Source organism: Acinonyx jubatus, chromosome A1, assembly GCF_027475565.1.
Source record: "Acinonyx jubatus isolate Ajub_Pintada_27869175 chromosome A1, VMU_Ajub_asm_v1.0, whole genome shotgun sequence".
Taxonomy (NCBI): domain Eukaryota; kingdom Metazoa; phylum Chordata; class Mammalia; order Carnivora; family Felidae; genus Acinonyx; species Acinonyx jubatus.
In genome coordinates this window covers 224,596,508-224,624,475 of record NC_069380.1, presented here as the reverse complement: position 1 = coordinate 224,624,475, position 27,968 = coordinate 224,596,508, and the positions used below count along the sequence as shown (strand labels likewise).

The following is a 27,968-nucleotide window of genomic DNA, read 5'->3' as shown; positions in this document are numbered from 1 at the left end:
CTTGTCTCCCGCAGCCTCCTGCAGCCCAGCCCTACCTGTCCCTGATAAAACTGCACACACGGCCGTGCTGCGGGCATTCAGCAGGCTGTCGTGGTTGACCGGGAACTGGGACCCAACCACTTACGTAATTCCCCTCCACTCGCTTTAGAGGGAGATCTCTGGTCTGTCGTGTCCACAAATGTGTGGCAACTTCTCGTTCTGTGACAGGCTCTAGGGAGATGGTAGTGGAGGTCGAGGGTCCGGGGCGTGGCAGCCATGTGCGTAGAGACATGATAAATTTCAGAGGAAACCCCTCGAACCATTTCAGAGTAGCTCTAAAAGTAGTTTGCTCTGCCTCTGAGTACACCATCAGGCCATGTAGGTATAGGGACGGCCCCGTGTGATTAAGAACTGGCCACAAATAAAATGGGGGGGGGGGGCGTGCATAAGATCTGGAGATATAGGGTGGACTTCTTTTTCTGGCCCCTGCACCGTGGTTAATAAAGATTGCTTTTTACTAGTATTTGAAGCCAGAAGACCTCTTGGCTGCGAGACAGCTCCATAAGGAGCCTGGCTTTGTTAAGACCGCGTGCAGTGGATTTGGTCTGGACACACACAGACGGTGGCCTTGGTATCGAGGCAGAACTACACGTTGTGTGTGTAGCTTCATTCATTGAGGCTTTCTGGCTCTTCCCAAGGAACTACCTCCTCGGTCTTGCTGCAGCACTGGGAGTGAGGCCCCTGGAGGGAGCTCTACCACCTTTTCTTCTCTGCCCTCCCCTCTTTGACGGATTTCTGTCCAAACAAATTACAACAGAAGCGATTACGGCAGAGACCTAAGTTTATATTTATATTTTTATTTATATTTTTACATTTGTGTATTTTGGGGGCAGGATGGCCTTTGGAGGCACCTTAAATATGGGAGCAGAGGTATTGTTAGTGCTTAACAAGGGGCCATGTTTCACTTTCTGGAACATTTTCACAAAAGTAAAACCATTCGGGGAGGTTTAGGGAGAAGAGACTTCCTTTTTGCACTTGCTCTGTACTTGTTCAAGGTTGACTACGTTGTTCTTAGGGTCGTGTTTTGAAGGGTCCTTTGTGGGATGAATTCTAAATGGTCTTTAGAGCTCTAGAATTAGCAATTTATGTAATACACTTTTCGTACAGTCAACTTCTTCAAAACACTGACTTGAGGCATACAATGAAGTAACGTAACCAGACCCGAAAAGGAAGTGGTGAAAGTCGTACGGTTGAATTCATTTAAAACATACTAAACATAGATTTATTATGGAGAACAATTCTGGCGTTCCGGGAAGGAGGAACCCGAGAGGAGGGTCGGATTAGCTTGGTGGAAACGGGTTGCACAGCCTGGCACAGCGTCTGCAGGCACCAGGCTCCGAGGGAGCCCCCGGCTGGGGCTTTGTTTCAGGCACCAGGGTCACAGCAGGAGGTACGTGGATCAGTTTTGCCAGCACTCTGGCAGAGGCTGGAACCTCCTCTCTACTGATGTGAAGATCCACTCCTCCTCTGTGTTGTACAGCGATCGTGAGTAGGTATTTCTTCTTGCCGACGCATTTCCAGGGTGGCGCGTGCAGCACGTCGCAGCTCGTCTTCACGCAGGAGCTTTAAAGAAGAAATCCACACTTTCCACACGAAGCTCTCTGAAGATGACTGTGCAAAGGGAGATGCTCTTTGGCAGGCGTTTTCTCTTTTACCTTCTAAGTGGGTATTCAAGTTAGCATGCCTTTTTAGATTTCAGAAGCTGTGATTACAACAGCCAGTCAAGCCCAGAAAACTCTGGTTCAAGGAAGAAGCCGGTTTGGGGAGCACAGATGTCTTGGATGCGATTAGTAAATCTCTGGCACGGCGTCTTCCCACGGGTGTCTGTCCTGCGAGCTTACACTGCCTTCCCTCCCGTGTGCTTACCTCCCAAGATTCAGATCGCCTTCCGAAGGTGTAGCCTGTCGTGATCGTGTTCTCCATGAAGCCGATTCTGTCAACAACTTTATATGTGCCATGGAATCATCTCGTCTTCCAGGATCAGGAAGTGTAGCATTTAGGAAAGCAGGAGACATTACGTTTGGGCAAGATTTTCTGCAGATTATCAGGTGCATTCTCCCGATTCCCTGGTCGCTTCTGAACTCTTGGTCCTCTTTTGCGGATACCTGGTCCTTAGCATGTGAATACACAGAATGCTTCCACGTTTTTAGCATATGCCCTGAATTTCTGATTGGCTACAGTTAGTGGATGCTTGCTCCTGTACACGAGGCTGCCATCTTGCTGTGTGATTGTTTTGAAACATAAGATGTAGTGTTTTCTCTTTTAAAATAAATTAGTAGTGGAGAATTTAGGGCTGGTGTCTACTATCAGGGGTTTCTTTCAGGTTGGCATGTGCTTACAAGATCTCCAATTTCCCTTTTAAAAACACTTCTTAGCTTTATTAATGCCTCCACTGCTTTCATGACCATGGGCAAGTTCCTCAATCTACCCAAGCCTCAGTTTTCCTACCTGTAAAACAATACCTAATTGCTACCTTCACCAGGTAGCTGGGATAAGACTGCATAAACAATATGCCTGGCACTCAGCAGGTGCTCATATGTGTCAGTTCCTTGCCTAGAACCTTCCCCTTTTCTGCTCCCCACAGAATTATTTCTCTGGTAAAACGCTAGCACATGTAGATAGCAGTCAGTAGTCGCTTTTTTGCTGTACCTAAATATATGGCATATAGACTTTTTCAGTTCTGCTCTTAGCATTATGAGTTTGATCGTGTTGTAGTGCATTTCAGCTCCGTATCACCTGTTTGGCCAGGGTGGGGGGCAGGCTTGTGTCCTGTGCTTTGATTCCCGGGACTTAATGGGCCGATTAAACAATTAAGGACACTGGGGTTTTTAGTATGGATTGTAGATGTACTGGCTCATCATTCTTGTTTATCACATTATTATAAAAGACCTCGAGAGTTTTCCATATGCATACTTTGTTGTTTTTTAAAACAAAAGAAATGGAATAGAAGTGTTTATTCCTTGAAATGAGATCAAGAAAACCCATCTTTTTCACTGGATTCTATGTAAATGTCGCCTCTGGCCATCTTCTGGTAGTCCCAGACTGTTGCAGTCAAGGGTCTGTAGGGAAAGGAAGGTCTGAACTGCCCTGCAGTGTTTCCTGAGTCCCAGCACTTACGCAATTTTAATTTACTTCTCCAGAAAAGAGGAAACCGATCAGCCCTCACCCTGGCCCAGCCCTTACACTGTCTCCTCTAATCCTCAGCACGGGGAATGGTAGCCCACCTCTCCGAGGAAGGACTGGACCCACAGAGAGATGCCCTCGGAGACAGGATGGCAGGCAGAAGGGAGGAGCGGTCTGGCCTCTACAGGCTCTAAAACATCTCCCTGACACCACCTCCCCTTGAGCAGAAATTGAAGTTCTGAATTTCCCCTTGCAAGAGGAACCCTGGCCTGGGCATTTGTTGTCTGTACAATCCTGGCCCTCCTGACTCACTTGGGCAAGTTACTTCCCCTTTGCGCCTCGCGTGCTCGCCGTCCTCGTGGTGGGGCTTGCTGCGCCTGGGCCAGCGGCTCCGAGGTCAGCGTGTGTGATCAGTATGCCCATCAGCGCGTTGGAAATCTGTTTTCTTCTGTGGCACGCGGGTCCGGGGTGTGTTCTGGCCGCAGGAAGGCCGTGGGTGTCAGAGACCCTGCATGCTGACCCTGGTTCCACCAGCGCCTCCTGGGGCCTGAGGGAAAGCCATGGAATCCGTCGTGTGGGCTCATTTCCTCAAGTGTGAAGTGAGAAGTGGGGCTGAGTAAATGCTCTTTAGTGTCCTTCAAAATTAAAACATGTACTTGTTCATTTGTGGCAATTATTGTCTCAGATATCCTTCCCTGCTGGAAAAGAGGTGGAAAAGCCTTCAGAAACAAAATGTTCAGTGTTGGGAGGCAGTATCACGTCTGGATCCTCCTATCACACATGTGACGTAAGCGACTTCATGGCTGTGGTGACAATAGAAAACAGGATTTAGCACCTAAAAAAAAGTGTGTGTGCAGCCTAAGCATGATCCTCTGTTGGCTTCTTTCAGTGCTGAAGCCCCGTCATCCTCTGCTCAGAGATGCAGAGCCACTCCCGGATGAGGCTCTGTGGGAGGCAGCAGAGGTCTCCATGAAGCCATCACCCCCAGAAAAGTCACCTCACATTGAGCCTCCGATGGTCAGAGAACCTTCGTAGGCAGCGTGTGGGATCCTCTGTAGCAGGGGCTCTTGGTGCTGTTAGCTTCGCAGGGAGAGCTTGCTCTGTGCCCAGGGGCTGCACCGAGTGGCCCCGAGCCAGCCTCTCACGAGAAGACGTCTGGGTGAGGTCACTGTAGAAACTGTTTCACGGGTGAAAACTTTTTTTTTTATGTTTATTTTTGAGAGAGAGTGTGTGCAAGTGGGGAAGGGAAGAGCAGAGAGAGAGAGAGAGAGAGAGAGAGAGAGAGAGAGAGAATCCCAAGCAGGCTCTGCACTTTCAGGGCAGAGCCTGACATGGAGCTCAGTCTCATGAACTGTGAGGTCACGGCCTGGGCCAAAACCTAGAGTCAGATGCTTAACCGACTGAACCACCCAGGTGCCCCAACAGGTGAAAGCTTTTTTAAAAAAAGCTGCTATGCCTGCAGCGCCTGGGTGACTCAGTTGGTTAAGCGTCCAACTTCTGCTCAGGTCATGATCTCACAGTTTGTGAATTCGAGCCTCACGTCGAGCTCTGTGCTGACAGCTGAAGCCTGGAACCTGCTTCAGACTCTGTCTCTCCCTCCCTCTCTTCGCCCCCCCCCTCCCCCCCACCATACTCTGTGTTTCTCTCTCTCAAAAATAACATTAAAATTTTTAAGAAAATGTGCTATTTATGTGTGTATGTGTTGCATACATATACACACATGCAGCTGAACCTTGAACAACATGGGGCGAGGGTTCCCAGCCCTCCGTGTAGTTGAAATTACACATATAACTTTTGACTCCCCAAAACTTCACAAATAGCCCTACTGTGGGCAGGAAGCCTTACTGATTGATCACATAAATAGTCAATTAACATATTTTGTATGTTGTATGTGTTCTATACCATAGTCTTATGCTAAAGTAAGCTAGAAAAGAAAATGTTAATAAAACATAAGGAAGGTATATTTGCAGTACTGTATTTATCAGAAAAAAAAAAATTCATGTACGTTTGGACCCATGCAGTTCAAACATGCGTTGTTCAAGGGTCAACTACATAAACATATATTTTTTGGGGGGGGTTATTAATATCTACATGATATTTTGTTGTACTAAAAAACCACAGTTTATTTAATTTCCTGTTGATGAAATTTTTTTCTTTGTTTTCTATTTATTTTTTAAGTTTATATCCAAGTTAGTTAGCATATAGTGCAACAATGATTTCAGGAGTAGATTCCTTAATGCCCCTTACCCATTTAGCCCATTCCCCCCCACACACACAACCCCTCCAACAACCCTCTGTTCTCTATATTTAGAGTCTTTTATGTTTTGTCCCCCTCCCTGTTTTTACATTATTTTTGCTTCTCTTCCCTTGTGTTCATCTGTTTTGTATCTTAAATTCCTCACATGAGTGAAGTCATAGGATATCTTTGACTAATTTTGCTTAGCATAATACCCTCCAGTTCCACCCACATAGTTGCAAATGGCAAGATTTCATTCTTTTTGATTGCCGAGTAATACTCCATTGTATATGTATGTGTATGTGTGTGTATATATATATATATATATATATATATACACACACATACACATACATACATACACGCGCGCGCACACACACACATACATACATACATACATACCACATCTTCTTTATCCATTCATCTCTCAGTGGACATTTGGGCTCTTTCCATATTTTGGCTATTGTTGATAGTGCTGCTATAAACATTGGGGTGCATGTGCCCATTTGAAACAGCACACCTGTATCCTTTGGATAAATACCTAGCAGTGCAATTGCTGGGACATAGGGTAGTTCTATTTTTAGTTTTTTGAGGACACTCCATCCTGTTTTCCAGAGTGGCTGCACCAGCTTGCATTGCCACCAACAACGCAAAAGAGATCCTCTTTCTCCACATCCTCACCAACATCTGTTGTTGCCTGAGTTGTTAATGTTAGCCATTCTGACAGGTGTGAGGTGGTATCTCATTGTGGTTTTGATTTGTATTTCCCTGATGATGAGTGATGTTGAGCATTTTTTCATGTGTCAGTTGGCCATCTGGATGTCTTCTTTGGAGAAGTGTCCATATCATGTCTTTTGCCCATTTCTTCACTGGATTATTTGACTTTTGGGTGTTGAGTTTGGTAAATTCTCTATAGATTTTGGATACTAAGCCTTTATCTGATATGTCGTTTGCAAATATCTTCTCCCATCCTGTTGATTGCCTTTTAGTTTTGCTGATTGTTTCCTTTGCTGTGCAGAAAGAAGCTTTTTATTTTGATGAGGTCCCAATAGTTCATTTTTGCTTTTGTTTCCCTTGCCTCCAGAGACGTGTTGAGTAAGAAGTTGCTGTGGCTGAGGTCAAAGAGGTTTTTTGCTTGCTTTCTTCTCTAGGATTTCGATGACTTCCTGTCTTACATTTAGGTCTTTCATCCATTTTGAGTTTATTTTTGTGTATGATGTAAGAAAAGTAGTCCAGGTTCATTTTTCTGCATGTGGCTGTCCAGTTTTCCCAGCACCACTTGCTGAAGAGACTGTCTTTATTCCATTGGATATTCTTTCCTGTTTTGTCAAAGATGAGTCGGCCATACGTTTGTGGGTCCATTTCTGGGTTCTCTATTCTGTTCCATTGATCTGAGTGTCTGTTTTTGTGCCAGTACCGTACTGTCCTGATGATTACAGCTTTGTAGTATAGCTTGAAGTCCAGGATTGTGATGCCTCCAGCTTTGGTTTTCTTTTTCAACATTACTTTGGCTATTCAGGATCTTTTGTGGTTCCATACAAATTTAGAATTATTTGTTCTAGCTTTGTGAAGAATGCTGGTGTTATTTTGATAGGGATTGCTAACCACGTGTATTTTTTAAATATACTTTATTTTTTAGACCAGTTTTAGGTTTACCGAAAAGTTGTGAAAATGATGGGGAGAGTTCCCATACCCTGTCCCCGGCTTCCCTTATGGTTACTTTCTTACTATGGCACGTTTGTTATAGTTGTTGGATACTGAGCTGCTGCTGTGAACTGAAGCCCTTCCTTTGTTCAGATTCCCTGAGTTTCCCCCTGTTTCCAGGGCCGCCTCCAGGATGCCGCATGGCATGTGGCTGTCCTGTCTGCTTAGGCTCCTCTTGCCTCCAAGAGTTTCTGCCCTTACTTTTTATTGTTGTTAATAGCATCCTCATCAGGACATTATGCCTCCTCATCCATCTGTAAGGCAGCAATGTCTGCAGCCTGTGGCTCAGGGGCACCGAGTCTGTGACGTGACTGGTGCTGGAGCTCTGGCCTCTGCCGTGAGTCCTTCCATCCTGGCACCCGGAGGCCCCGAGCAGCGTGATGTCTGCGTGTGGAGGGCTTCTTGTCATGGTCCTCCCTGGCAGGCTGCTGGACTGGGTCTCGGCCATGCGGAGGTCCAGAGTCACGCTTCTGCTTTCCAAAGCTCTTTTGAAGTGGGCCGTGTCACTGTCTCTCTGTGTAGGGATTGTTATAACTGAGCTTCCAAATATGTTGTGTTGAATGTACAGACAGCCCTTTCATGCGCTGGTAAGTTCTGCATTCAGACAGGGAACTGACTGTGCTTTCGAATTACTTCAGATAATTGTTTCCAAACAATATGCAAAATGTATGTATGTGCATTTTCCAATTCTGGTCATAATTAGTATATTTTAAGGGATCCTTTGACATCTCTTTGCTCATTTCTAAAGAGAACTCTGAAAGATCCTGTGTTGATAGTGAAGAATACCAAAAAGAGAAGTCCCCCGAAGATGGTGGTTCCGGTTGACGTTGATGGGCAGAGGCAGTGGTGAACCTTACCCCGCAGCAGCACGCTCACGGTGCTGCCTGAAGCCCTGCCGGGGGGGCTCCTGCGAGCCGAACAGTCCGTGGGGGGTCGTGGGCACAGTCCGCACCCTCAGACCGGGCCGACTCCTGCTCCCACGCCCGCCAACCTTGTCCTCTGGGCCTCGTGACTGCCCCACGGGCCTCATTTCCTTACCTGCGGCAGGGGCTGTGGTCGGGCTCACACCCGAGGTGCAGCAAGGGCTCAGGACAGTGGCTCGTGGAGAGCTGGGAGAGCTGGGTGTTCAGCCTGTGCTGATGACAACAGAACAGACTGCTTTCAGTTAGTTTTTATTGTCAAGGTTAAATTCCCCGTAGATGCTGCTTGTGGCCTGTGTGGGGTGGGGCGTTGCACTCCCACCCTGATGCCAGGGGAACCCCTCCCTCTGTTTCCGTGCGTCAGCGTCCTCCTTACTGAGACCATCTCATACTTACCATGCTGCATTTATAGCTGCTTTCAATGTTTTTTCAACTTGCAGGAACATTGGACAGATAGCACAGAGAACATAACTCTCCTCGAACTGCTGACTTTAGTGTCCTTTTCCCACCAAGGAGGGACGCTGTTCTGTGCACCCACATATCACTGTCAGAATCAGGAGGCTAGCACTGCGACGTGCCTCAGCCCCCGGCATGTCCTTACGGCTGAAGGACCCGGTGCACAATCACCGGTGGCATCAAGTGGTCGCATTTCCAAGGTCCTTGCGTTGGTAGCACCTCCTTGGTTGTGCCTAAACTTTTCTGACCTTTGGAGGATTTCAGGCCCATTATTTTGGAGAATGCTCCTCCCTTTGGGTTTGCCTGATGCTTCCTCATGATTAGACTCCAGTTGTATGTCTTCGGCTGGGTGTGTCCTAGACACGCTGCCATGTCCTTGTGCTGTCCCATTGGGCGACACCCAGTTTTCATTTGTCCCACTACCTGTGGTCCTCATGTTGACTTCTGGGTTGAAGTGGTGTCTGCCAGGCTTCTCCACTGTGGGATGAGTCTCTCCCCCTCGGTAATTAACAAGCACTTAGTGGGGAGCTCCTTTGAAATTCTATAAATATCCTGTTCCTCGTCTAGTTTTATTTATTTACTTATGTCCGTATGGACTCGTGCTTTCCTTTGCATTGGTGGCTTATACTCTGTTAGTCTCACTGTTTACTCTCAGATTGTCCCTGATTTGGCCAGTGGGAGCTAACCTCTGTGGCCTGACCTACCCACATTGTTCTCAAGCATCTCCTTCCTTCTGGATACAGTAAGATATTTCAGGCTCATCTTGTGCTTTGTCCCATCCCAACCTCGAGTCAGCCATATCTCCAAGAGCCCTGGTTCCTTGTAGAGGAGAATGGCCATTCCAGGTAGAAATCTGGGTACTAGGAATGCTTAACTGCTGTTGGGCCGTGGCTACTCCTGGGCCTTCTCATTGGAGGAGGGAAAGAGGAGTGTCTGTGTGTGTGTGTGTGTGTGTGTGTGTGTGTGTACAAACGCAAACATTCCCACATGTGTCTGTAGAACCATGTATCACACACATCTGTCTAATTCCAGCCTGGTACTATAGGGCTAGCTCAGCTCTTCTCCTTTTCCACATCTGTAACTCCCTTTTCTGAACTAAGGACACTGCCCCTCCTTATCCTTAATGTGTTGTTTCAGTAGATGGATGTCCCCCCAGTGGGAGGCTGCCCATGCAGGGGCGCCCTCATCCTTCCCAGGCACAGGCTTTCTGCAGGGACACTGCCCCACACTCTGTCCACTGATGAGACGCTGCCCCTGCTCAGCTGCAGGACTGACATGTTCGAGAAGGACAGAGGACACAGCCTGTTTCTAAAAGGGACCTCAGCCTGCTCTACGGGCCTTCCCTCTGTTTTTGCACGTTGCTGAAGCCCTCCCACTCTTGGCTGCCCCCGGCCCCTGCCGGCCTGCCTTCTCTCCAGCATTTCCATGAGCAGGGGCGGCTCTCTGGTACACCTCTTTATTTGGGGAACCCATTTGCAGCCTTTCATTTATCATGGATCAAAATGGAGTAATTCTCAGGGTATTTTAGATACCTATTTACACATAACTTTAAGCTCTCTAAAACTCTAGCTAGTTTGTATAAGCCATTATGGTTATTTCCTTTTTCTCAAAAAAGTATGTGTTCTTAAGTAGAAGAGAGAGAAGCACAGAATTACCGGTAAGTAGAAACATGTTAAAGAAGACAGCAACTTGTACTTGGAACCCAGTCTTTCCACTTGCACTTGGGGAATTGTAAAACCGTATGTCATACTGAAAGACAAAACTGGAACTCTGCACTCCGTCATAAGACTGGAAGGGAAAGTGAAGTGGGCATTTGTGCTGTGTGCTATCTTCTGGATGTGCAGCAGCACAAAGCCGAAAGCCCTCTGTGAGTCATGGGACAGCCACAGCTGCCTCCGCTTCAGAGGGAAGGCTCAGAGTTTAACAATCTAGAACAGTAATGGAAAAGGCTGCTGATAGAGGTATACTGAACTCCTTAACTCATCTCTTCCCTTCATATTTTTTCTGTTTCATTTGCAGCAATGATCTGGAGTGTTCCAAAGTGACTCAGTTGCCATGTGTGATGGCCAGCTGGGTTTTTTCTAATTCACCTTCTATTTCTCTGGATTTTCTCTTGTGCAGAACACATACACCAACGCAGATAAATTACTGGAAGCAGCAGAACAGCTGGCGCAGACCGGGGAATGTGACCCAGAAGAGATTTATCAGGCTGCCCATCAGCTTGAAGACCGGATACAAGATTTTGTTCGGCGTGTCGAGCAGCGGAAGATCCTGCTGGACATGTCGGTCTCATTTCACAGCCATGTCAAGGAGGTAAGGCATCGGGACGCACGATGGAGCCTGGCTCTGAAAGGCCCTTGGACCCCCTTGGGAAGAGTGTGGACTGGTTGTGATGTGAGAAAGTGGACCGGAGGTGGTGAGCCATGAGACAAAGGCTTTCGACCTGAGCGGGTCGGCATGCACAGGGGACTGTGCTCTAGGCTGCTGGCTCCTTGCTTGTCTTCGCCAGCGTGGAAGCCTGCGTGTCTGTCAGGAGTGGACCCGTGAGGCCTGGGCTGGCCAGGGAAGGGTGTGGAGTAGGAGGTGAGCAGGGAAGCCTGGAGCTGGTAGAGGGGTCTTTAACTTGGAGAGAGGACAGAGCGTGTCCATCTTAGCTGTCACTGTGGTCACAGCTTGGTTTCCTTTCCGTGGGTAAGGCTGTCATATGGCCAGTGTCATGGTTGACATGATTTTATCGGACTGTGTGACCACTCTCAGATCATGATAAAAGTGAATTCTACGTAATATTGAACTTAAATGTGCTAAACCCAACATGGCCATCGGGATACTAGTGCTGACTTCATAGGTATGCTCTTGTCATTGTAAAAGATCATGTTATTTGGTACATGAAAATAGGTGGATACTAATTATACCTTGTGTACGTGTATGTTATTCTTAGGAGAAATCCTACAAAATTACAATTAAGCTTATGTAGCTTTTTAGGAGAAAAAAGACGTAATCTAAAGTTTTCGGTGGGACTACAAATTGACTAAAGATGTCAACTTTTACTGCATCTTCTTGTGAAGGGAAAAAAAACCTCTCTACTTCACAGCTCTTTGTAAATTGGAGATGAGGAGCCCTTCCAGGTGATCTGAGATTGAGCACATGAAAGCTTATAGACGCAGGCTGGGAAGAAGGATCTGGAAAGCGTAGGGCTGCCCGAGAACCGCGGGAGGGGCGTCAGAGACCAGGAAGCAGGAGCTGTGCTCGAAGGGAAGGAACCTCACCGCCAGTTCTGGATCTTGGGCAGTTAGTTGTCGCCCAGGCCATTCATCACTTAAAGGCTTGGCTCCCAGAAACCCATACTTCCCTCTTACTCTGAAACTCTGCGAGCCTGTGTGGCAGCCTGGAGACAGACCCTGAGACCTTGGCCCACCCAGGCCGGTGATGGGCTCTGCCGTCCTCTGCTGCGCAGGCAGCCCTTCCTGCAGCAGCCAGCGCTGTGTGGGCCTGGGGAGGCTCTCAGAGCAGAACACCACTGCCGCCAGCTTCTCTGCCTGCCCTTAATAATGCCATAACTAAAAAAGACTTTACGGTATTTACGAAGAAACTGCTTTTTTTTTAACGCTTGTTTATTTTTGAGAGAGAGAGACAGACAGAGAGAGACCGAGAGCAAGCCGGGAGGGGCAGAGAAAGGGAGACAGAGAATCCCAAGCAGGCTCTTCACTTACAGTGAAGCCCGACTCAAGGCTTGAACTCACCAGTTGTGAGATCGGGACCTGAGCCGAAACCAAGAGTCGGACATTTATCTGACTGAGCCAGCCAGGTGCCCCAAAAGAAGGTTTTTGGTTTTTTTCCGAGGACACATGGTAATTCTGAGGAGACTTACCAATGGTACGATTGTCCGCAGCGGTTTCTGGTCACGGGTGCAGCCAACTGTGAGTTCTTCCCTCAGCTCGGGTCAGGCCGTAGCCACCAGTGGGTGTCCCTGCCTCTGGCCGCTCTCACTCCAGCCTCGCTGCCACAGAAATAGAAATTTGATCGGGTCATAGCCTTGCTTTTGAACCGTCAGTGATTCCTTATGTACGTGGGGCACTGGCCTGAAACCTCTCTGCATCCTAACGGTCCGGTCTCCACTTTGCCTGCAGCCCGTCACACTCAGCAGTGTCCCCAAACCTGTGACACTCGGGCGCCCCTGAAACTTGGGTATATAGCTTCCCTTCACTGCTCCAGGCAGGGTCAGCTGTTTCCCCTGCGCCTTCTGGAACTTTCTTTATGCCCACCTGTTGCAGTACAGTTGTGTGTTTCTCTCTCTTTCCCTTCAGTGTTGATGTCAGCAACTCTTTACCTCATGCATTTGGACACCCAGGCCGAGAGGGAGAAGGTGATGTGTATGAAAAAGCAGACTGTGCCTTCGCTCTTCCAGGTGCGGCAGACAGACAGACAGATGGCAGCAAATAGCTCCGAGCAGCCCCCTCCTAGGGAAGCAGAGTGGCTGGGGGGTGAAGCTTGTCACTTGAGCCGCAGGGGGCGCCGTGGCCTCGGGTAGCCTGTGCCTCTGGAGACAGAGGAAGGTCTGCCACCGCGTGTCCCTAATTCCTTGGCTGTGACGTGCCAAGGAATATTCTGAAGCAGGATTGATTTGTAAAGATTTAGCTTGACTTTAGGACGGAGAAGACTTCGTGAAGCACCTTTTCAGCTTGGTTACAGTTTTCAGAAAGCAGACATTAAAGGAAACTAGAAGGAAAGCGTTTTGCAAGAGCTGTTCCCCAGAGACTGGGTCTTAGTTCACTGGCTTTAATAACATAAGTAGCATTTTTAAGAAAAAGAATCTTATAATAAAAACATTCCAGTTAGCAAACAGTAGAATCTGTCTTGTTACCAGGCTTGGGAATTTATTTAAAAGTGAAAACACATTTTGTTTTCATTGACTTAGACCGTAGGAACTTCTAGAATTGATGAAGTTGGTAGACCAAGGAGACCTCAAATCTGTTTTAAAGGTTAAGTGGTTCCCTTTACAACTGGAGAATTTTCAGTGCGTTCATTCCTGTTATATGGAAAACTATCACAGTGGCAGAGAAACTAGCGTGTGTACCCTGACTGGGTTCTTCTTAAATGTGTGCCCTAAAGTGACCTGAGGCCGAGGAAGGGTGCCCCAGCTGACCAGTTGGGGGAGTGCCTAGCGGTCCCAGGCAGCCGGGAGTTCAGATGCTGTGAAGCTGGCCACACAGGCATGGAGCGCTGCTCAATTCTTCCCTGCGATGTGCTTGGCCTTCGTCTTTAGCCCCGGCCATTTTTATAGTAGATTCATTTGTTACTGACCAGCTCCAGAATTTTCCTCAGTCTCCTTTCTCTGTGCTGCATCTAGGCCTTAACGTCTACAGGGGTACTTGGTAGGTTTTCTTGGGAAGGAATGATTTCTTCTGTCACTGTGTTGTGAAACTGGGTATTTAATGAAAATTCAGATTCGTTTAATGAAAATTCAGATTTGTTTAGAACAAATTTAATTAGTTTAAAATGAGATTAAAAGTGACAGAAGGGCCAAGTAAAGGAAGTCATGCTAATTAAATATGTGTTTGCATAAAGTTACTAAACAGTTTAACATCTCAGAGGAATGAAAGGTTGCTAAAAGATTTATGCTGTCTAAATTAATTTTTCTCAAGCAAATCATACAATTCAAATTTTTCTTTTAGGGTTTATTTCTTTTTGAGAGAGAGACAGAGTGTGAACAGGGGAGGGGCAGAGAGAGAGGGAAACACGGAATCCTAAGCAGGCTCCAGGTTCTGAGCTGTCAGCACAGAGCCCGACGCATGGCTTGAACCCATGAACTGTGAGATCATGACCTGAGCTGAAGTTGGACACACAACCAACTGAGCCACCCAGGCACCCCTGCAATTTAAAATTACATAGAGGAAGATAGAAAAGGCGGGTTGTCTTTTTTATTTAGGCAAATACATGAAGCTTTTTGGAAGCTAGCTTTCAAAGGCTCTCCTGGTGTGCAGGTGGACTTCTCACTCCAGACGCGTGGTGGTGGTGATCTCTCGCTTTACGTGGAGCACAGCTGTTGGCCTGTCTCTTTTGTGGCACATTTCTGGCTCACTGATGAGCACGTAATCGAAGGTGGCATCATTAGCCACTAAGTTTAAAGGTGCTGGATCGGGAATTCGTCTTAAGAACCCCACCTGGGAGAGACTCAAGGGTTGTGCGTTGTGGCCGACTGAGCGCTTAGGTTCTGAGCGAGACCTCAGGACGCCTTGCTCTCTTAATCCCAGAGGATGCAATACAGAATACCCATTCCTGGGAAGAGAGAAGAGAGGAAATATCTTCTACCTTGAGGTGGGATGCAGAAAGTGGTTGATGGAGTTTCACTCCAGATCTGGAAGCATCCTGGGACCCTTCCTGCATTTTTTTTCCTCCTCTGAAAGCAAGTCATGAGATGTTTTACCCCTCCTTTCAGAAGGCGTGATGACTGATACTCCCTGGTTTCTTGTTTAAAATGTTTTTGAAGTAGTATTTAAGAGAATGCCGACGAGCCTAACATGAAGTTTCCTCCTCCTGCCTTTGCCTTCTACCTCTCAGTCTCTCTGCTCTCCTTTGGCATGTTGTTCACACCGCTTCTGACTATAACTCTCCCAGTATTGCCTGTCTTCCTGTCCTCCTGGATGCTTTTTCCCACTGTTGATTCATTTGTTCACTCATCCCCGCGGGCCTCCCAGGCCAGCTGTCATGTGCCAGGACAAAGATGAAGGACCAGCAGAGAGACCTACGTCTGCTTTTGTGTGTATTGTGTGTGTGTCGGTCATTTGTTGGTTTTTCACGGTGGATGCGAAGTTCCTTGAAGACCAAAACGATGTATCCCTTACCTTTATATCTCACTAGTGAGCCTGCCTTCCAGACTTAGCATATCCTCTGTCAGCTTGTGGAATAAATAATGTCTATTTCTAGCACACCATTCTGAGATTTAATGATAGAGGGACATATTTCCATTTCCAAATATAGCACAAGCATAGTTATTTTCATCCATTCGTCCTTCATTCTCGAAATTAGGTCCTGAGTTAATTGATAATTACCTTTGATATTTGTGGGTTATTTGAGGCAACCAGGTGGTGGTACTGAGTTCTTGGCCGGAGTTTATTTCTGGATTTGATTCAGTGAGTTGGTTTTGTTCACTTGATTTCTGAAAGCCATGGTTTCCCAGCCATGGTTTCCCAGGGAAGACCATTCCCATTTGAATCGGGCTGTGATTCTTGCTGGGTTTAAGTAAAGAAGCCTTTTGGGTTCTGTTTCTGCAGACTTACATGCTGAACTGGGGCAAGTTTTTGTTTGGGGTAATGCCTGGGAAAAGAGGATTTACTCAGAAGTCAAAAATAAAGGCCTCCTGACCACCTGGTGATTTTTTTTTTTTTTTGTCCCAGCGTACCCGTCTGGCTTCATTTTTATGCCTGCGGGTAAGCTGGCTTCTTTCTTTATGCTCTGGCTAGTGCTCCCTCACCCTGGGGAGCAGGGACAGAGCCCTTGGGGACTCTGCACCCTGGTCACCCCGGTTGGGGAGGGTTTCCAGGAAGCGGGTGCTGCATAGCTCCTTGGGGTATGGAGTTCTCAGGCCGCCTCTCCTCCAGCCCTCACCTAGTTCGCTCCAGGAGTATTGTTGAAAACGAACCCAGTGCTTTCTCAGTCAGCCCTGCCTAAAGGGCCCAGATTTCCTTTCTCTCCTTTCCCTGGCGGAGCTGAAGAATGAATTGGGCATCTGGTGGTTAACCTCATTCAGGAAAATTGATTGACGGTGCATGCTGCTCCCTGGGTAGACCAGCTGCCCTCTGCTGAATTCTTGTCATCGGTGGTTTGTAGTGCAGAGCCTGTTCCTTAGGCCTGACTTTCCAGAGAGGGCCTGTTTCTGTTCCATGCAGGGACCTGTCAGCTCTCTGAGCGAGCCTGGCCTCTTGAGCTCCAGCATCCTCCAGATCTCTCACACCTCCCGTGCTAAGTTCTCTAGTTTGAGCCCAAGCTTCCAAGCCTTTCGTTTTGGCCTTCACAGCCATGCTTTTGCTGATGACTCCTGCATCTGTGTTCTCTAAAATGATTTATTTGCTTGTTTCCATTACTATTTCCACCCCACGTATATACCTCCAAAGATCTATGTGATCCCTCTAAACATACTCCCAGCTTTCTTTTTTAACTTTCAATCTGAAATAATTACAGGTTCACAGGAAGTTGGGCAAAAAAGAAATGGACAAGGAGGTCTGTACCCCCTTCTCCCAGCCTCCCCCAGTGTCACGTCCTGGGTAGCCCCCCGTGCACTATGCAAGCAGGAAAGTGACTCTGCTATGCTCCACAAGCCTCTTCCGGTGTGGCACGTGTGCATGTGCTTGTGGGTGGTTGCTCTGTGCTGTTGTATCCTGTGCGGATTCACGTAACCACTTTGAACTTACAGAATCATCCCATCACCCAGGTGATACACCTCCTGTTCATACCCAACCCCAACTGCGTCTCTAACCCCTGGCAGCCACTCATCTGTTATTCTCCATGTATATAATTTGTGATTCAAAATGTTGTGTAAGGGGATCATACTCTGTGTAACTTTCTTACTTGGCGTCATTCCCTTGAGATCCATCAGTAGTTCTTTCCTCTTCCTTCCTGAGTAGTGTTTCCTGGTACAGATATGCCCTAGTTTGTTAGCCACCTACCCATTAAGGGACAGTGGGTTCTCTTCAGGTTTTGGCAATTTCAGAAAGAGACACTGGACTGTCATGCACAGGTTTTCACATGGACTGAAGCTTTTATTCCTGTGGGCCAAATGGCCGAGAGTGCGATTGCTGGGTGCTCTGGTTAAGCTCCTGTTGTTCTAAAAGAGACCACCGAACTGTTTTCCAGAACAGCTGGTTCATTTGCACTCCCCTCAGCAATGGTGAGTGATCTTTGCGACTTCTCAAAAGGCCAGGATGGCTTCGATACATTTGTCAGAGGGGAAGGTTAAGACCTTAGGATGTTTAGTTGATCACCTCTCAGTAATTCATGTTCGGTATTCGGTACCTTAGCTGACCTCTCTCCTGGTACTCGTGAATATTTGATTCCTTTGATTTAACTAATCTGATGCAAATACAAATGGGCAATTAAACGGCCTCAAGCCAAAGAAAGCAAGAGGAAGCAAAGAGCCTAGAACAGTCCTTGCATGACTCAACGTTAGATTTGGTTTGGGGCATTTAGTTGCTACCAACAGGTTTAGCACTTTGTCTTCTTATGCTCTGTAGTGTCTGGCGTTTAAAAAAGTAGATGGTCTTGCCGTAGGGGTGTGTGTGTGTGTGTGTGTGTGTGTGTGTGTGTGTGTCTGTGAATCTAGTCATTGATGCTTTCTTTCTGTAAAAATATAACCTTTATTAAATTAATTAACAAAGCATATCAAAGTGGAACCTGTCCCTTTAACTGCCTGAGTGACGTGGGCCAGACTTGAATGCCTCTGCTTCCCCTACTACAGGATGGGAACACGAGGGTCTCTCAGGCGTGTGGACAGCTGAGTGAAACTCTGTCAACACTTAACCATAGTGCCTGTCTTGGAGCAGCTGCCAGTAAATGTTCCTTTTTCCCTCCTCTCCCCATCTCCCACCTCCCCACCTGTAACTGATTGGACACACACAGGATGGGGCAGATGGAAATGTGAGATGCAAAGGTATAAATACCTAGCTATAATCTGATCTCTTCCTCCCTCATCTTTGCTCAACAAAAACTGTTTAATCTACTTCTGGTGCCCTTGCTCTGAGTAAGCACCTTGCTCTGGCCCTTTTGTTTAAGATCAAAGGTTGAAGCCTTTCTGGGATATAAGCTGTGTCTCTAGCCCCAGTCTGTCAGGACAGGGTCAGCTCTTGTAAAGAGTCTTTACTCATGGGTCCATTCATTCGTACTGGCATGTGTTACTTTGCACAAATCACTAAATTCTTGTGTTACCAGCCAAAGCTGCAAAATAAAGGATTTTTTTCCCACCAAATAAGTGTGCATAAAACACTAGTGTTAGCCCAGGGGGAGAGAGCGATGTTCTTCTCTAAAAGAGGCCCTTTTATCAGAAGAGTTTTATGTAAAGCATTATTTTTTTTCCTATAGGATAGTTAAAAAGTGGTTTAAATTCATGAATTTTCTATTTCTTCATACTGGTCCGATATTTTCAGGTAGAGAAAATTTTCATGTCAGCAGGGAAATGAGATGTTAGTGTACAAAATTACTGAGTGGCCACTCAGTAAATGATTATTAAATGAATTAATAACATACTACATTATCTTTATTTGTAACTCAGTATTACAACAGCTGGGATTTAAAATTTGTAACTGTGCACAGACTCCAAATTTTATAATTTCTTGTTGAAGGGTCAGCCCTCAATGGAGAGTTGCAAATGTCTGCTTTAATTCACTGTTTGTAGATTGGCCTCAATTAATATAATAGAGAGGAGAGGCCCTTCAGCTGAATGTCAAGCCAGTCCAATATTATAGGTCTTAAAATGTCCAGCTTAAAATGGATGTATATGTGATCTGGTTTACTTGCTGGACTTTTTAATAGAGCGTATTTAATGTTCTTGATTTTTTTATTTTGGCACTCAGCTTCATGAACTAAATGTGATAGGTCTTTGGTTAATTGAGAGAAGTACATCATCCATATGCATTTCTGGTATGTATTGTTTGTTACTGGTTATTGTTTTTATTGAGTAAGTGGCGGGAAGCTTGATCGGCAGCAACGTGTGAGGGTTTTGTCAGGAAAGCTGGAAAGCTCTAGATAAGAAAAGGCTTCTTTGGTTTTGTTGTTTGTTTTCCTTTCTTTGAAGCCCAAAATTGAGAGCCCTGAGATCAAGGAAGGGTTGGGCTTTGTGCCTGCACCAGCGAAGCCCATGGATATGAGCAGAAAATAGGTTTCATCAACTTTCACTTTACTTTTTTGTTCTCCTCAAGGAGACTGCTGTTTGGACTGCCTTAGAAGAAGCGAAAGATCAAAATGAGTGAAGATTTTATAAGAAAGGATTTATTTCTTCCAAGGGAGTTCACGTCTCTATTCCAAGACAGTTAGACCCTTGGGTAGTGAGAGAACCTGATGGTTGGGTCTGTTGATCTTTAAGGAGGGGTGAGAAAGGGGGGACATGCCAGGGGGCTGGCAATGCAGAAAGCAGAGTTCACACAGCACACAGGTGAGGTCGGTCAGTCCTAGGCAGAGTTCTAGAAAAGGCAGTTGATAAACTGCCAGTAGAGAAAGAAGTGAATGAATGGGTTATAGCGTGTTAACTGTATTTCACTCTGTACTCGGTTTCTGGTTTGATGAAGGGCATGCAGTGGAATTACTGAGCATTAAACCAGGCATTTAACATCTAATTTGTAGACGAAACAGGAAAGTGTGGGCAATCTGTTAGTACAGTCACTGGAATCAGACTGCTGAATGGCTGGGAAAAAGCGTCAACTGAGGGAGTCACTTATCACAAGACCAGCACTGTCCTTATCCTCCCAAGCTGCTCTGATAGTGAGGTATTACTCATCCTATGCGGTTTGTGAGTAAGGAAGTAATTTCCAGTCCAGACCCACGGTTGGATCAGACTTGCTGATGGCGGTGGCCAAGGGAGGTGGTAGACCCGTCACCTCAGTGGGACCTGAGGCTGGCAGATGGGTGGGTTTCATCCCTGGCATCACCTTCTGTAGGGGAGCCTTCCGTGCCATTGTCGTGTCTTTGAACTGACCCTACTAATGTATTCAGAACTTTTATGTCCCAATGTGACATCTGGAAGGAATGCTCTTCGGAATTCAGACACCCTGAAAACCCTCCTTTGTTGTGTTGGGAGCTGATTATGTTGAAGATGGGAAAATTGCCACCAAACAGGGACAGACTTGGTGCTGCAGCAGAAATCACCTTGGCTACCTGGGAAGCCTTGCAAGTGAGACCATCGTTGCAGGGCCTGTTAGTAGATGACCTCGGTGAGGCTGCAGGACGATGTCTCCCTTGAGTGTCTCTGTCCCCATGCAGAAAATCTGTGAGTGGAAGTATTGGCATGGAAAGCACGCTTATTATCAAAGCCTAGGTCAGGGTCTGTCAGATACAGAGGATCCCAAAACATGTCAGCAGGAGTAGGTCAAAATCCAACATGGACATTTCATTCATGGGTTTTAATAGGAGTCTTTTGAATCAGAAACACTCAGGTTATGAAGTAAGGGTCACGTGTGGCCACAGCACATGTGAAAACAACAACCTTACACATGTTCATGAACATGGTGCACAAGTGCCGTGCCCCGAAGTAATGCCTGTGGCTGTCATGAGCAAAAGCACGGGAGAAAAATCACAACTGGGGGTCAGTCATCTTGCTGTGCACTGCTGGTTGGATCGCACGTGATGTTTCCTTTGCTCCCCAGCCGCCACTTTGCAAGGGGAGAGTGTCCAGAGGGGAGTGAGCTCGTGTGGAAGGAGTTCCTGTTCCTGCCCTGCGGGTAGAGTCCAGGGAATGAAGTGTTACCCTTGGGACAAGGGACGGCAGACTGCACGAATGCTCGCCGTCTCCGGAGATTTGCAGAGCCAAGGATGAATTACACTGGGACTAACTACAGGCTGTTTCAGGGAGACAGTGGCTGCTCTCAAAATGACGCAGGGGCAGGAAGGAGCTCTTCCCACTTTGAAACCTCCAGGAGAGTGCTTTATGCTTTGGCAATGTTGGGAAAAGAGAAAAAATAAATTCCTCATCTCAAAATCTCTGTTTTTCACGAAGTAGACTTTGTGTAAATATTTGGGTGGTTGAGGTTCACGCTCTGACCTTGGTCTCTGTGTGGGCCCTCTGCCCAGGTACAGCACCTGTCCCTCACCTTGTCCTTGATTGCCCATCCGTACCTTCCAACGTCCAGTGCTGCGGTACCCACAAGGCATCCCCTCTTCACGGGGGGCTGACCTCACATGCTCCGGCTTGCTTCTCCTTCTTTCCCCTCTCTTACACATACGTGCATTGGTATTATTTCTTGATACAGACTTTGATTTGTCCCTCATCCCTCCCCCAGTAATCTGATGGGCTTCCTTCATAAACCTCATCATATTAAGGCATCTTTTATCACCTACCCAAGAATAACGTGGTACTCCTCAAACCCTTACTCCTCCATAATCAGGGCAGCAGGCGTGTGCACCATTTCAGGCTGGAGAATGCGCTGCACGTGGCTGGAACAGTTCCCCTTTGACCCCTGATGCTTATACCTAGAACTGAATCACGATTTCTGTGCACAGTGGGTGCCCCCTGAAATCCCGTCTGTAAGTTGCCATTGAAACTACCTACTTCTGCTCCTGATTTGCAGCTTCTGCTGGCAGGGGGGGGGGGGGGGGTGTGTGTGCAGCTTTTGTGCTTCCCACACTCCCTTACAGCTTCCCCATCCCCTTGGTATCCAGATGGTTGTCCCCGTGGTAAACAAGAGTAGGGAAACAGATAAGAGTGGTGGTAGCTTCTGTTTATAAAGTGCTTGAAGTAACTGAGCACGTTCACATGTCTGTAGCCACTTCATTTGATTCTCAAACTGACTTTGCCAGTTAGGGAAGATCCCATTTCATAGAGAAATCCTGGAGTAGAGGGTTCCAAGTATTTTCCCAAGGCCACGCTCAGACAGAGGGCCACATCTGGTGAGTTGTGCCCCACCTCCAGATGGAGCGGGCTTGTAGGCTGTGTTCAGACTTTGCATCTGAGAGAGGTTGCAGCTGAAGGAGTCCCCAAATCTCGGGCCTCCGATCCTACCACCTGCCAAATCGGCTGGAAGGTCAGCCTTTCCCGGGACATGTCACACCAACAAGTCCCTCTGGGAGCCTGCGAGGTCTCCTGTCTTAATTAGCGAGGAAGGGGATTTTCCCAGCAGGGCTGCAGCTCCTCCTCTAGGCTCTGCCCAGCACAGAGCTGAAGGGGAGGGGGCTGCAGTGGGGGTGCACCTGGGCCACACCCAGCCAGCTGCCACTGGACCTGGGACCCGGGCTGTCACATCTTTATCGCGGGGGTCCTGCCCCCAGAACCTCACATGTCTCCCTAGCCCAGCCTTCTCTGTGGATGGATCCTGGTCCAGGAACCAGGTCTGTACACGGCCGCAGCCAAGTTGTGGGCTGGGTTCAAGTTCCCGTCCTTGGAATGCTGGTGGCCACCACTCGGATGGCCTCTAGGGGGCGGTGTTGCCCACCTCAGGCTGTGGGCCACAGCTTTCCACGTGGGGTCCATGCCGCTGAGTGCCTGGGTAGAATGCAGCGCCTCTTGCTGTGGGCAGAGGTTGATCTCTTTATGGTAAATGACAGCATGCACCGAAGTGCAGTTTTTTTCATGCCTAGAAACGTACGGTAAAATTTCACAGGCATCCTAGAGACTTTTCTCATTCTTTTATTCAGAGGTTATTTTAGGCATCGTATGTACTAATTTAACAGCTTAAAAATAGACTTTACCTTAATTTTACTGCATTATGATATGCATCAGTTCATCACCAACTGACAGCAGAAATGACTTTTATCTGAGAATCCTTTTTTTCTCCAAATTGAAGGAGAATATTTTCTGTAGTACCAGGAAAAAAAATTCTAAAGTGGCAAAGGATTTGTGAGCATTTTGACATTATGGATTTAAATAGAACCTTCCTCCTTCTACCTCATTTATTGTTCCCCTTTCAACTGCCTCATTCCAGGATCCATTTCTGTGGTTTCCTCTTTGGGGTGGCCCTTGGCCGGTTCCACAGCTGGCCAGGCAGGGTGAGCCCAGTCCACTGTGGATGCATGTTCAAGTGTCCAGGATGTGCAGGAAATAAACTTAGGAGGGAAGGAAAAGGCTTGACCCACAAATCCTCATGCCGCTTCCCCTGGAACCAAGGGGAAGTGGTTTCTATGGACTCTGGTGGACTAATTCCAGCCCCTTTTCCTCATACTATTTTTAGGTGTAAAAAGATGTAAATGCAGGATGGTGTTAAGTCTACCAGACTAAGTGACATATTTTGAATAGTAGATAGGAACCTGGATACGTTCGGAAAACTATCTAGCAAAGGAAGACTTTTATTTATTTACCTTCTAAAGTTTATTTACTTATTTTAGGAGGGGAGGGGGAGAGAGAGAGAGAGAGAGAGAGAGGGAGGGAGAGAGAGAGGAGAGAATCCCAAGCGGGCTCCACGCGGCCAACACAGAGCCTGATGTGGAGCTCAAACCCACGAAGCCACGAGATCGCGACCTGAGCCGAAACTGAGAGCTGGATGCTCAACCGACTGAGCCACCCAGGCCCCCCCACCCCCATTTACCTCATCTCATCTTATCTACTTATTTTTATTCGAGAGAGAGATAGAGCATGCACAGGGGAGGGGCAGGGGGGGAGAGATTCTCAGGCAGGCTCCACATTCAGCACAGAGCCTGACATGGGTCCTGATCCCACAACCCTGGGACCAGGACCTGAGCCAAAATCAAAAGTCAGACAATCAACCCACTGAGCTACCCAGGGACCCCAAGTACTAGCCACTTTTTTTGTATTTTTACAAGAACAGAACTAGTAATAGTGGCTCACATTTACTTATTTCTTCACTCTGCACGTGTCCACTCATTTAATCTTGCCGGCAGCTGTCTGAGCTGGGCACTTAGGCCCGTGTTACAGATGAGAAATCAGAGCCGTGGTCCTGGGTAAGTAACTTGCCCGAGGCCACAGCCTAGGAAATGTTAAGGCAGGATAGAGAGTCAAGCGATCTAGCTTCAGAAGCCACCCTCTTAATTGTGCTTCCATATTACCGTAGAAGTGTTTTGTTTTAATCATCTCTTAGGCTGTTGCCGTGGAGTTATGTAGAAACACACTTACGCCCCGTGCCCCAGGCCAGTTCCGAGCATTGGTTTTGATCTCCCGTCTCCTCTTCACAGTGTATGGAAGTGAAGCTGCACTCCAGTGCACGAGCACTGTTTCTGAGGACTCGGCGTGTGATACGCATGCCTCTCTCTGCACTCCGTATGTGTCTCCAGTTTTCACCCATTCACCTGCCGCCCATCACCTGGGGCTGGCTCACAGACAGGTGCACTCCAGGTGACGCCCCTTTTCCTGGTTCTCTCACACAGTGACGAGGTAGGGGCAGCTCCTGGGCAGCATGTGTATTAAGGTGGAAGGTGACAGTTGAGATTGTGAGAGAAAGGGACTGAAGAATTGGGGTTTTGTTTGTTTATCAGTTGTCCTCTGCAGTGGAATAAATGTAGTTGAACAGGCCCACCTTTTCATAGTGTTTATCGGCAGACGGGGATCAGAAGGTGGGAGGGCTGCAGGGCCACCTGTGGCTGAGAGGGTTTGGGGACCAAGTAGGAGGCAGGTTACCAGGAAGCTGCTGAAATCGTTTCAGCTGGAAAAGCCTACCTTTTAGATAACGTATTCTGTATGTTTTTGGTTAAATATTTTGACGTGCTAACATGTTTTGGTGAAATTTTGGTTTTTGCTCAGTGCAGCCTAAGTGGCACATCCCTGGTTTCGTTTACCGAATCCTGGCTCTTCACTTCAGTTGAGTGGCTCGTTATACCTCAGGTGATTACATTTTACAGAGCCCCGCTGATCACCTAACGCTCTCCTACGCCGCCTGTCTTCTTGCCCTCCGAGTGGCTCCTTGAGGCCGGTCTTGGTCTGAGGATCCCTATTCAGTGATCTGGGTTTCGGAGAGATTCCGTGATGTCTTAGGTCACAGAGCCAATGCTTTGTTAGAGTATCTCTTCAATCCATAATGCTGTTGCTGTGCAGTGTGACCTCTAGAACATGGAAGGTTTTTTTTAGGAGCAAACTGGGAGATTCCTCGTGGCCATCATGCCGTCACCCTTCCGTTTATAAATGCAACAACCATGTTCATGAGGGTTTAGGATTTAGACGAGAGCAAACAGGAGCAACAACAAACCCAAAAGAGTGTGTTCGTGATTATGGGCCCTTTACAGATGGTGCAGAACGTTGGTCTGTATTTGGTGAACCACTGAGTGGTATTTTTGGTGCTGAAGTACCGTGTCAACGCGCGTGGGACTGGGTCTGGAGGTCTCTTTTCCAGTGCAAGCTTAGCACCAGTGGTTGCTTTTGCCCGTGTCCTGAGGGCGGGTTCGTCACAGGGGCTTCTTTTCCTTAACCTGCAAGAGCCAAGAGTTGAACCAGCTCGGCTCTAAAACTCCTTTAAATTAAAATTCTGGAATCGTATGAGATTTGATAACTGACATACAAAAAAAGAAAAACCAACCTGGGTAGGCACTAAGAAATAAAGTAACAGATGCTTTATTTAATGTTTTTAGTAAAATTAAGTCTTAGGATCCCAGGTAGTGTGACTGACAAATAAAGTCATTGGCCTTTACTTCCCATGTTTTTTAACTGACCTGCCATATTTAAAATACTGATCTGACAGAAGCATCTGGATACTTTGTTTCTAACTAAAGCTACATTTAACAACAAAAGAATTCTTAGAAAGTTAGCTCGTCTTGCCATCATTAGTAAGTGGGGAATTGCTAATTAAAACCATAATGAGATGGCACTCATCTGAAATGACTAAAATGAAAAAGGCTGATCTTATCAGAAATTGGCGAGGCAGTGGAGGAACGGGAACTTTCATAGAGCGCTGGCAGAAACATGACAGGGTGCAGCCTGGGGAAACACAGTTTGGCAGTTTGTTAAAAATTTAAACCTACACCTGTCATAGCATCCAGCCACTCTACACATATATATCATTCAAAAAAAGGAAAACATAGGTGCACAGAGACTGTGCACAGACGTTCCTAAGAGTTGTGTAGTGGCCAAAAAGTGGAAACAGCTCCAGTGCCATCAAGAGCTGAGTGGCTGAACTGTGCCCCGCACCCAGGCTGGAGTACACGTCCACGGTGGAAGGTGTGGACTGTTGATACGTACAACTGTATGGATGAATGTCAAAATAATTTTGTCAAAGGAAAGCCAGACCCAAAATAGAGTCAGTCCATACTTACACACTTTTTCAAGAAAATGCAAGCTAATCTATGGTGACAGAAAGCAGATGGGTGATTGCCTGGGGCAGGAGGGCAGAGCGAGACAGAGGGTTAGAGGGCACAGGAGGACTTGGGGTGATGGAGCTGTTCGCTGTGGACAACAGGGGTCTCTCCGTGGGTGTGTCCATATGTTAAAAACTTAAGAAATTGTATCCTGGAAATTCGTGCAGTTTATTGTATGTCAGTTACACCTCCTCACAGGGCAGTTTTCAAAAAAGAGAAGCTCAGAAACAAAAGACCAAGTCCAGCATTTATTTTGGCAAGCACGGTTTTGCTACGTGTTAGCCACAAAGGCCAGCACGGCTGGTCAATGTCAGGGGAAGAGGTGATGTCTGTGACGGATGCTTGGAAGATAAGGGGGTGGGGGGGGGGGAAGGGACAATTCTTACATCCCCGAGGAAGCAGGAAGCGTTTTCTCCTCACACAAACCGCTTCCCAGCCCCCAGGGCCTGCTTGGCCTAATTAAACATCCTTTTCAGTTTACTGACTGGCGCTCCGGAGAATCCGAGGAGGCGGTCGTGGGCTTCCCAGAGATGGGAGACATGCTCTGCTCCCACCAGGCCTAACGGGCTTCTTGCCACCGTTGTTCCAAGTTGTCTTCACCCATCCACGTCCCCAGGCGCAGTTGTGATGGTTGTGGAATGGAGGTGTTGAAGTGCTCCCGTTGTGCACACTCCTTTCACTGAAGGACCGCGTCGCGGCCGGCTTGGCCGTGGCCCGGGATGGGCGAGGTTACCGAGCACCGCACCTCATCCGAATCTCCCGCCAGGCGTGGTGATGACTTTATTCCACCACATCATAGGCTTCCTTCTTCTCTGAGCGATGCAGAGCAGCCACATCTGAGCAGTGGTTTAATTATTAATAATGGATTGTAGTAGTGCCCTTGCTAAAAATAAAATAAAACTATCCATCTGCTAAACAAGAATCAGAGGATGTGTGGAAGAATGCGTTATGCTTAGCACATGTTTTGGTTGGTGGAGGGGGTGTCTCTCCTATTCCTCTGACTCTCGGACTGAGCCCGGGAAGGATCGGAAAGACTGACTTCCCTTCCCTTTCCTCTCTTCGCTTTTGTGACAGTCCCCTCCGGCTCTGTGCCTGTGTGTTTTCACCAGGCGGTGGTGGCCCGCTGATTTTTGGCGGGGGGGGGGGGGGGGTGCCGGGGCCGTTCGGGCCATGCCCCTGCCCCCTTCCCGTCCCTGGGAGCCGGCCGCCTCGCTTGCCTCCCAGCGGGGTCACTCGGGGAGGGGGGCTCACTGCGCCCTGTCCTTCCGCAGCTGTGGACGTGGCTGGAGGAGCTGCAGAAGGAGCTTCTGGATGACGTGTATGCCGAGTCGGTGGAGGCCGTGCAGGACCTCATCAAGCGCTTTGGCCAGCAGCAGCAGACGACCCTGCAAGTGACGGTGAACGTGATCAAGGAAGGGGAGGACCTCATACAGCAGCTGAGGTGGGCCGGTCCCCTCCTCCCGCCCGCATCCCCTGGAGCCGGCCAGGGAACAATGAGCTGTAATTCCCTGTCCTGCTAGGTGGGGAGCAAATAACATGTCTGCATACAGAGGACAGTA

At 47.6% G+C, this 27,968-nt stretch overlaps 1 protein-coding gene across 3 annotated transcripts in view; it reads left to right on the top strand.

The window, feature by feature from the left end:
- TRIO (trio Rho guanine nucleotide exchange factor) overlaps positions 1 to 27,968 on the top strand; it is a 353,418-nt gene that overhangs the window by 186,104 nt on the left and 139,346 nt on the right. For all 3 annotated transcript variants that reach the window (XM_053202016.1, XM_053202021.1, XM_053202025.1), the window contains exons 11-12: positions 10,600 to 10,791; positions 27,681 to 27,850. In XM_053202016.1, the coding sequence (XP_053057991.1) occupies positions 10,600 to 10,791; positions 27,681 to 27,850 (362 nt within the window). The remainder of the gene's footprint in view (positions 1 to 10,599; positions 10,792 to 27,680; positions 27,851 to 27,968) is intronic.